Source organism: Dendronephthya gigantea, unplaced genomic scaffold, assembly GCF_004324835.1.
Source record: "Dendronephthya gigantea isolate DGI-Jeju-01 unplaced genomic scaffold, DenGig_1.0 000086F, whole genome shotgun sequence".
Classification (NCBI taxonomy): domain Eukaryota; kingdom Metazoa; phylum Cnidaria; class Anthozoa; order Malacalcyonacea; family Nephtheidae; genus Dendronephthya; species Dendronephthya gigantea.
Window position 1 is genome coordinate 1 of NW_021163096.1, and position 11,025 is coordinate 11,025.

At 36.2% G+C, this 11,025-nt stretch overlaps 2 protein-coding genes across 2 annotated transcripts; one reads left to right on the forward strand and one right to left on the reverse strand.

Moving 5' to 3' along the window:
• The first annotated feature begins 3,783 nt into the window (after positions 1-3,783).
• On the forward strand, positions 3,784-6,032 carry LOC114533186 (putative nuclease HARBI1). The gene is made up of 2 exons (XM_028554689.1): positions 3,784-4,329; positions 5,097-6,032. The coding sequence occupies exons 1-2, from the start codon at positions 4,309-4,311 to the stop codon at positions 5,898-5,900; spliced, it is 825 nt and encodes a 274-aa protein (XP_028410490.1). The 5' UTR covers positions 3,784-4,308; the 3' UTR covers positions 5,901-6,032.
• On the reverse strand, positions 4,382-6,465 carry LOC114533185. Its single transcript, XM_028554688.1, has 3 exons — positions 6,313-6,465; positions 6,025-6,203; positions 4,382-5,064 (listed from the first exon to the last, which is right to left on the reverse strand). Exons 1-3 carry the CDS (start codon positions 6,443-6,445, stop codon positions 4,486-4,488), a joined length of 891 nt encoding a protein of 296 aa, XP_028410489.1. The 5' UTR covers positions 6,446-6,465; the 3' UTR covers positions 4,382-4,485.
• Positions 6,466-11,025: the final 4,560 nt, after the last annotated feature.

The following is an 11,025-nucleotide window of genomic DNA, read 5'->3' on the forward strand; positions in this document are numbered from 1 at the left end:
ATATAGTTATTATATATAGTTATTATTATTATATTATTATATAGTACGTCAGTCTCAGTCTTCCTATATGTGCGCGGTCATCTAAATTCGTATTTTTTAACATTTTCTTTTTCCTATTTTTGAATAAAAATGAGGGGAATTTCAATGAAAGGTATAATACTAATGTTTGATACTGAGATACTTTTATATTTCAATTAAATTAACAAAGAAATAAGCGATATCTTACTAAGAAAGCTACGGAGTGGCAGATTGTTGATGTTTTCGGCTTTTCGCAAATCACTGACAACATTTACTACAGAATATGCTTCCCAAAAACAACATAAATACTAGTAAAACTTTTCTGAGTTCAATTCATCCTTATCAGGCTTTCATTCATGTAAAAAAGTAATAGGAAAGAAAATTATGCTGAAAAACGTACGGGTTTGAAATATTACTAATATATGAATATGAAATTTATAAACAAGACTCATAATGCACGTATAAAAGAAACCTTAAAAAGAGCTCTGTGATAGGAAAGCTGGCCAAAAATTAAAGGACAACCAGTGTTAAAGCGTTTCGAAACAAAAAACGAAACAAGAAACTGAAAACATGAGGTGGAAATATATGGAAATAAATCAAAATTAAACAAAATCTGAAATGCGTAGTTGAATTTATGGCGAAAAATGCATATTTACTCACATTTACAGTCGGAAAATGCGGCACTCACATTGAGTAGATGCAAAGAAACACATTCTCAGTAAAAAAAATAATTTTTTTCTATTCTTGTGCTCGCAAAATGATGAAAAACACGAAAATCTGAGGGTTTCGGGAACGTCACTCCCGGTCAAAAACAATAAGAAATATTTGGCCGCGCGAGTTAGGAGACTGAAACTGACGTACAATAGCGCTTCCATCTCCGCCATCCTTGGCTTCACTTTTTGTACCCAAAGTTCTTACTCCAGATATATTTGGAGCTCACTGGCACAGCCCTCCCACGCAAGTCATTCCACGTGTAAGTTGTATGTTGCAATAACACACTTGTGCGCACATCATCTCGCGTGGAGGCCGCGCATACTTTCGGTAAAAACCGACTGTTCCCGAGAAAAATGGTCTCCCCAAGTTGCCTTTACTTAAATCCTTCACAACTCTCATCCTGGTCGGTCTTTGGTGGGTATCACACAGCGGATGAATCGCGCCATTCGCCCTCCACATCATCATAGCCGTATCAAATAGCGAACGATCGACCTAGTTCAGGGCAAAAGAATTCACAGCATTTAGGGTTGTTCTTGTTGCAAACCATTCGTAGAGATTGCGGTCGCAGGCACTCCATGTAAGCACACCATTGCTGTGTTTTCTTGGGCAATATCTGTTCGATGTGCGATATTTATTTTCATGCTTTCCTTTGTTTTTTCGGGCGAACATGTTCAGGTTCGTCCTATATATATAAATATATATATATATATATATATATATATATATATATATATATATATATATATATATATATATATATATATATATATATATATAATATATATATACATATTACATATATATATATATATATATATATATATATATATATATATATATATATAATATATATATATATATATATATATATATATATATATATTATATATATATATATATATATATATATATATATATATATATATATATATATATATATATATATATACATATATATATATATATATATATATATATATATATATATACACCCATTTGCAAAAACGTTGGCCGCAGATATATAGATAGATAGATACTCGAAGTCTAATTAGAATTGCATATGAATACATTTGCATGGGATTTCAATCATATTACACAACATATGCAATTCTAATTAGATTTCAGGTATCTATCTATATATCTATATGCGGCCAACGTTTTTGCAAACGGGTGTATATATATATTTATATACAGGGTGTATCAAAAAAAAGGTAATCCAACTTCAACACGCTATTGTACGTGAACTACTCAGTCTATGAACGAATTTTTTTCACTTTCGGAAAGATCAGGATTTTAACTATCGGATGACATGTTTTTAATACGAAATGGTGAAAAAGTGAGCACATACGAGGCTGATAAAAAATGTTAGTCGCAATCGCATATTTTCACCTTTGAGCCTAATTAAAGCAGTGCATAACAAAAGAAAAGAGCAATTAATCACGAACATGTCACAGCTTACACTGGTTTTATGCCGCATTGCTTGGAATGTTCTCCTGATGTGATTTATTCCTACTTAATATGCATATGCGGTTAGTTTATTCAAAAGCAAAATTCTTCAATTAATCCCAAAGAGAGTTAATTTTCAATGGTTTTAGTCCCAACTCTCAGAGGTGAAAATATGCGATTTTGACTAACACTTTTTATCGGCCTCCTATTTGCTCATTTTTTCACCATTTGGTATCAAAAACATGTTATTCGATAGTTAAAAGCCTAAACTTTTGGAATGTGAAAAAAATTCGTTAATAGAATGAGTAGTTCACGTACAATAGCGCACCAAAGTTGGATTACCTTTTTTTTGATACACCCTGTATATATATATATATATATATATATATATATATATATATATATATATATATATATATATATATATATATATATATATATATATATATATATTATATATATATATATATATATATATATATATATATATATATATATATATATATATATATATATATATATATATATATATATATATATATATATATATATATATATATATAGGCAAAAATGTTCTCCGTGTTTACCATACTTACCCTTGACGGGCATATTCAAAACCTAAGAATGTAAATTTGTCCCTTTCCCTCACCAGCTCACTCATTACGAGTGCCTAGGCCTTGGGACCCTAGGAGGCGGTTTAAAAGGAGAAAGGAACACACACACAACCCAAGCCATACGTCCATCCAAAGCGTTAATCAGCTGAATGTGAGAGATCGATTTTACGTATTTATCAGTGCGAATGTACATTCTTAACATATCAAATGTCCAAGTGCCACACAACTCATCTCATCGTCGTCATGAACATTCTTACAATGCAGGAAATAAGTATAGTTAAAAATACGTAGGTATCCGCGCCAAGTACTTTTGGTTATTAGGAACCTACGCCTACAATACTCTGTAGGATTTCTATATTGTTGAACATGATTTGCTCCAATAATAATATTATAATAGTATGAGAAGCTACAAGCAGGACAACATATCACTAATGCTTACCATGATCAATTCCACTTTAGCTACATACAATAATATTCCTTCCCCTCACCGATTTCTCATTCCAGGCTTGGGACTGGACAACGGCTGGTTTAAAAGGAGGAAGGAAACCAACACACGAACACAAAAGAGATTTTATTCATGATATGAAGATGTGATGCTATTGTATTATATTACCAATGTGGGATTATTACTAACACGCATTCACGTGTTATTCACATGAGCGGGACAATCAGTCGCGAGCTGTCATACAAAATTTACTATAACGAGAGTGCACAAGCCTAAAGCCTGGCGCACACTAGAGCTATCACCTTCGCAAAGTTTCACTCGTGACTGTTGGCGTAAGCAAGTTCCCCTAGTGTGCGGTGCCGTTTTGACACCTTTTCGTCACTCGCGCCATCAGCGCCGATTATTCAACATGTTGAATAATTTTTGGCACGAATGCATGACTGTTTCCTCCATGTGTGCGCGCGTGAAAAGCTAACAGCTTGCAATACGAGGAAAATACGCATGCGTGTTCGCCTTCAAAATGGCTGCTATTTGTGAAGACTCGTCCTCTTCCTCTTCAGAAGATGAAGAAATTTTGCTCTTTCTTTTACTTTTGCGACGCAGACGGAGGCGCTTGAGGGCCGCCAATAGGAATATCTGGACGAAACGTTGGATCGAACGTCGTCAAATGAAAGGAGCATGTGAGAATATTGTTCGCGAATTGCGCTTTGAAGACCCTGAACATTTTAGGCATTATCACAGGCTGGATTCAGCATCGTTTGAAGAAATTTTGACCATGGTTTCGCCACTGATTCAAAAGAAGGACACAAAAATGCGATGTGCTTTAAAACCGAGGGAAAGATTATCTGTAACATTACGATTTTTAGCAACAGGTACGTGAAAATTATGTGATTTGCCCTTTGAATATGGCTATTTCATTTATGATGCTATTTATATACATTATGGATAATATGCTTATCTTACTGTATTTTATTAGGTGAGACTTTCAGAAGTCTTTCGTTTCAGTATCGGATTGGCGAAAGGACCATTTCAGGAATTGTTGAGGAAACATGCCAAGCATTGTACTTAATAATGAAAAGGAATTATTTGAAGGTAATTAATTATCACCAATTTTTATTTAAATATATACTATCAATTGTGCAATTGTTCCAATTTTTCAAAACAAACATAGTCAGTACAGACAAATAAAATAAAAAAAGTTTTTGAATTGTTACTTTTGTTAATAGAATGTCCCCCTAAGTTTTAAGTCTAATTCTGATTTGGCCATCCAACTGCCGAAGTCACTCCATCTGGTTTTGAAATAAAATTCTGTTCAGCATATGATGATGAAGGTTGAGGGCTTGAACTTGTCATGCCAGTTTGAATTATTGGATGGAAAAAATTTCTGTGTTGTTGCATCATCATTGGTGGTTGAGAATTTTGGACTAATAGGCCAGCTTGGGCTTCAAAAATAATGTTGTTTATTTTGTTCTGTGCCAAATGACATGTTCTGGGATCCAACTCTGACAATGCCTTAGTTACATACATGCCAAAAGTTTCTAGCATGCTAGTTTCCCTTTTCCCCTCTGTCATTTTCTGTTTTTTTTGCTTTTCTGCAATAGAGGTGGATAGATTTTTTATTAATTGGTACTCCTCATCAGCTTGCCTCTTTCGAGAAGTGCTTTTTCTCGGTTTCACGGGCTCAGAGGTTGACCTTGTCACTTCCATTATTTCATCCTCCTCTTCATTTATGGGACTTGTTTGCTCAGGTGTTTGACCATAATCTTCAAAACTATTTTCACCAGCCTCACTGAAACTTGAATCTAACGGTGAATTGTCATGAGATACCTATATAAATCAACATAATATTTATATCCTAGACTCCAAACACTCAAGAAGAATGGTCACACATAGCATTGGATTTTAAAAACAAGTGGAACTACCCGTGTTGCATAGGAGCAATAGATGGCAAACATATAGCAGTTCAACAACCCAATGGCACTGGCTCCGAGTTCTTTAATTACAAGCACTTCTTTAGTGTTATTCTGCTAGCATTGGTTGATGCCAACTATAAATTTATTTATGTTGATGTTGGGGCAGCTGGACGAGCTGGGGATGCTGGAGTGTTTGGTGATTCTGCCTTAAAAGAAGCATTAATTTCCAACTCCTTAAATATACCCCCTGCAACTACCATCAGAGGAATATCTACAAAAGTTGATTATCACATTGTCGCTGATGATGCTTTTCCCATGACAACTCAAATGATGAAGCCTTACCCACATCGAAATTTGGAAAAAGAAAAACGCATTTTCAACTATAGATTATCAAGAGCTCGCAGAGTTGTTGAGAATGCATTTGGGATTCTGGCCCATAGATGGAGGGTTTTTTTGACAACCATAAAGGTCTCACCAGACAAGGTGACTGATATAATATTAGCAGCTTGTTGTCTGCACAACTATATGGTAGACAAGAATAAAGTCAACTACACAGCAGCTGGAGACTTTGAGAGTGCAGACCATACATTGTCACCTGGAACATGGAGAAATGATCCAATCTTAAATGGTTTACAACCAACCCCCATGCACAATCCACCAAGAAATGCAAAACATCAGAGGGAAGTTTTAACTCAGTATTTTAACAATAGTGGTTCCGTTCCATGGCAAGACAATATAATTAGGTTGTAAAGTTATCTGATGTAAAATAATATTTTAGGTGTCCATTATACATATGTAATATTTTGTTATTAGTAAAATAAAAATGGGTGGTAGCTTTAACATCACCCGTATATATTATAAAGGGCATACTTACAGAGTCTAGACTTGAAACAGAAGGCCTAATGGCCACATGAGGAGCAAGGAACTGTAACTTATCCAACAACCATGTCGTTCTTTTTGTTGGGTTTCTTCTCGCACTTCCACTCGGTCCCGGTTTTTTCGCTTTCACGTAGCTGTTTCGCAGGGCCTTTAACTTTGCTTTAACCCATTCAACTGGGGGAATGAAATGTTTTATATATTATGGTTCGTAATATCAAATGCGACAGTCTGATTAATATAAAAATTAGGAGGGGATAGTGTAGGCATTTATGATTTCACTTACCAGTTTGTCCAAGTTTTTCTGCGATTTCTTTAAATGAATGTTCAAGCAATTCTCTGTTTTTAAAGTCCGGACATCTAACGTCATACAAACAGGGATATTCAGGCCAGATATCCGCGATTTGGTCTTCTAACATTGCTTCTGCAACCACACTATTCGTCGCCATTTTGAATGTGAAGGCGAACACGCATGCGTATTTTCCTCGTATTGCAAGCTGTTAGCTTTTCACGCGCGCACACATGGAGGAAACAGTCATTCGTGCCAAAAATTATTCAACATGTTGAATAATCGGCGCTGATGGCGCGAGTGACGAAAAGGTGTCAAAACGGCACCGCACACTAGGGGAACTTGCTTACGCCAACAGTCACGAGTGAAACTTTGCGAAGGTGATAGCTCTAGTGTGCGCCAGGCTTAAGCGTGCGTAATATCAAAATTTAGAAAGGTTGTTATAGCAAATCAAGAGTGCACAAGCCGAAGCGTGCTTTATTTAAATTTACTGAGATAGTATGAGGAGCTACAAGCAGGACAACATATCACTATTGCTTACCATGATCAATTCCACTTTAGCTACATACAATAATATTCCTTCCCCTCACCGATTTCTCATTCCAGGCTTGGGACTGGACAACGGCTGGTTTAAAAGGAGGAAGGAAACCAACACACGAACAAAAAAGAGATTTTATTCATGATATGAAGATGTGATGCTATTGTATTATATTACCAATGTGGGATTATTACTAACACGCATTCACGTGTTATTCACATGAGCGGGACAATCAGTCGCGAGCTGTCATACAAAATTTACTATAACGAGAGTGCACAAGCCTAAGCGTGCGTAATATCAAAATTTAGAAAGGTTGTTATAGCAAATCAAGAGTGCACAAGCCGAAGCGTGCTTTATTTAAATTTACTGAGATAGTATGAGGAGCTACAAGCAGGACAACATATCACTATTGCTTACATATTTACTATTGCTTGTAGCTCCTCATACCTATCTCAGTAAATTTAAATAAAGCACGCTTCGGCTTGTGCACTCTTGATTTGCTATAAAAACCTTTCTAAATTTTGATATATATATATATATTATATATATATATATATATATAATATATATATATATATATATATATATTATATATATATATATATATAATATATATATATATATTATATATATATATGCATAAACGCGTTTCGCAAAAGAAAGATGGACACATATCTGGGATGAAAGTCAAACATTTACAAACAAACGCTTTTTTCGAATGATTTGGTGCGCGTTGACAAACGTTATGAAATCATGGATGTTCTTGTCTTGATAGCATAAAAATTGATGATGCATGGAAACAATTTGGCGCTCGTGTATTCGCTATAGACATATTGACACATGTTAAGATAAAATATGAATTAAAGTATAAACTAACGGTGGGAAGCATCGCACAACATATACATAGAAAACGAACTTTTAAAAAAAAAGTCCTAATGCTATGGAAAGAAACATACTATTAAAATGTTGACGTACTAAATGTGACTTGACAAATAAAATATTTTTCTCGCAAATCCTTACTGTCTACTTAATTACCATTTAGTTACGTCACACTCTCACCCTGCGTGGAGACCACGCATATCTTCGGCAAAATCAGCCTCTGAATACTAATTACCCCAGTGAACTCTATATATATGGAAGGCTCGCTCCAGTTCAAAGTGTGAAGCCAAACATGGCGGATCATGAAGGCTGCTTGGATACCGAACCTGCCTCCACGAAGCGTACAATGCGCGCGTGGAAATTCAAAACACGAATTATAAAACTTGACGAAAAATAAAAAAACTCACATTTCGGACGTTACAAAGTTTTTAAAAAACGATATTTTTAATAATGAATACATAAAATTTGTTACAACCTTACCTGGCAATGTTATTCTTTCTAAGAGGTAATTTATGCCGTATATTTGTGTTGTGTAACTTGTGTTAACAAAACTGACCAAGTTCAACTCCTACACGTTGCCGCCATATTGAATTTTGACCGCTCGTGCGTGGAGGTCTGGTTCGGTACCCAAGCAGCCCTCATGATCCGCCATGTTTGGCTTCACTTTTAGATTACGCAATGTACTAGAGCGAGCCTTCCATATATAGAGAGTTCACTGAAGTACCCCTTAGTTCTACCCTTTGAATACTAATTACTTCCGTTATTGTATGGGGGGGTACCTACTCAGAGGATCTTTATTCACGTCGCCACTGGCGAAGATCACAATACTTGGCCGATCAGTTTTGGATACGTTGGAAACGAGAATACCTTCAAGAACAGCAGAAGAGAACGAAATGGAACGATAAACAGCCAAATAATTATAAGAAAAGGAGATATCGTCATCACGAGCGATCAAAGTCCACGTAACCAATGGCCCTCGAAAGAGTCGTTGAAGCGATACCAAGCGAAGACGGAAAAGTGAGAAAGGCAAAAATCGTTATCTCAAAGAATGGAGAGAGAAAAGTCTATCACAGACCAGTTAGCGAACTCGTTACTTTAATGTATACCCAATAATCGAATGTTTTATACGTTTTACCATTGTAGCAAGGATGTTTTACCATCCTTGGGCGAGGAGTGTTATGTACTTGATGTAAGAACTCTTTTTTTAACTCGCCTCAGGCCCTCTTAGGATATAAAAAGAGCAATTTTCGTCTTGGCAGCCTTTTTTGTATGGTCGGAGCTGGAGCTAACAACTAAACTTATATATCGGAGTGGAGTAAAGCCATAGATTTTTAAAATTTCACCTTGGCTTTGTACGAACGAATAAAATGTTATTCTTATTTCGTGTTCTTCTCAGTTGACACTTTGCCCCACGTTGGGACGCAACACCCGGTATTTAAATAATTTACCAACTATAATAGTTTTATACACAGCGCTTGTTTTTTATGCTCAGTTTGTGATTCAAATAATTATTCAAATATAGCTGGAATGTAGTCACAACAAATACATTATAGTTAAGCTGTGTATTTGCGCCGTAGCCATAAAAGCAAAAGCTGCAGCTTCATCGTCTTGTTTCGACAACGAAGGACAACCACCAGTTAACGTGTCTCTCTTCTCCATCGCCAGTTGTTTTTTGTTGCGGGACTTTGAATCCTTGTTTGTGACACCAGACTGGAAATTGAATTGATCGGATGAAGCTTCCCTTCTTTTTTTTCGCTTGCTTGCTTTGTTATCGTTCTTTTTACTTCCTAAAAGACCTTTGTGTTTCCGCACTTATTCGGTCGAGAGCGACCTTTCATTTCCGAGGAATGTTGTCTATCTTAAGGCATCTTATGAATAACGTCTTACGAACGCATTGACAAGTCTAACTACAGTTTAAATAGTTTATATACCTTCAATGATTAATTACTGATCAACATGAAACCTTAAGCCCCCGTACAGACAAGTTTTATTTGCTTGTGTGGTACGCGAAAAAAATGACAAGTTTTCCTTGACAAGAAGCCTTTTTCAAAAGCTAGTCATGCCAGCTTTATAAGTAGCAGACTGCGCAACAATATCTTGGACCAAATTGAGCGGTTTTTGGAAGTTTTATCATTTTTGTTTGTTTTGAGATTCGGCCCTATACTCATTGTATCATATGGTCGTAAATATACTCGACATAATACATTATCATATACTTGTCAAGAAAAACTTGTTCGCCATACACAGGAGCAAGTGAACTGGTCAAGAATCTTTTGTGAAGGAAAACTTACCCGTCTTTACGGGGCAAGCAAGTCGCATTCGAGTGAGCCATTGAATAGAAAGCTGCCTAACATTTTCAAGGATGAGTGTCGCCACATTGAGTGACCATTCACACACATACACTCCACTCTATAACTTACACTTCAATGCACACCCCACTCTCACTCACACTTCAAGTGTTCCACGCGTGTGCAGGCTCACTGGAATCGCACTCAAGTGTGAGTGTGAGTGTGAGTGAGCTTTTACAATACAGGCGTAACATGCGGTTTACAATCTGGAGCGTTTTTCCAACGCCTCTATTTCATTTTTCTATGTAAAAGTCTCAGGAAGTTTCTGACAATACGAGGGCGATCAGAATACAATTATGGGGTCTTCTATTCTGGTATTTATCGCAAAAACTTTCGTTCGTGCACCTTCATCCCTTAGGATTGACGACATTAGAAATAGTGGTGTAAAATCGCAATTCCGCTGCACAGTACTATATCAGCGTATAATATGTATTTAACTCTGCATGCTGATCTCAAGCACGTCTTGGGACTTGGATAGAAAGATTTCCATTCCTAATACATATTTACACTTTATCCAAATGATTGCAAATGGGTGTCACCCTAACTTATTTCTTCTTTGTGCGGCCCGGGAAGGGGGAAGGTGATGAACCATAAGGCTTGAGAAGAGGGCGAACAGCTTAAGGAGTGCGCAGGAGGTGTGCTGGGAAAGGAAAAAGAAGGGCAGCGAATGAAGGATGGCGGAAATTGAAAGCACAAAGCATGACGTAAAAGAAGAAAGAGACAGGATGCGAGGTTGCCTCGAATCAGTTTATGTTTCCCCTAGTCGAGTAGATGCAGTTCACTATCCGGGTGAAGTCGGACCTTTATTAGGAAAGGAATTATTTATACTAATTTGTGAGACAAAATGTGATTAATAAATCTCGTTTATTTATGCAATCAAAGCTATAACAAGAGCATAAAGACAAATAAATATATAATTATTTTGTCTGGGAGACCTCGTTTATA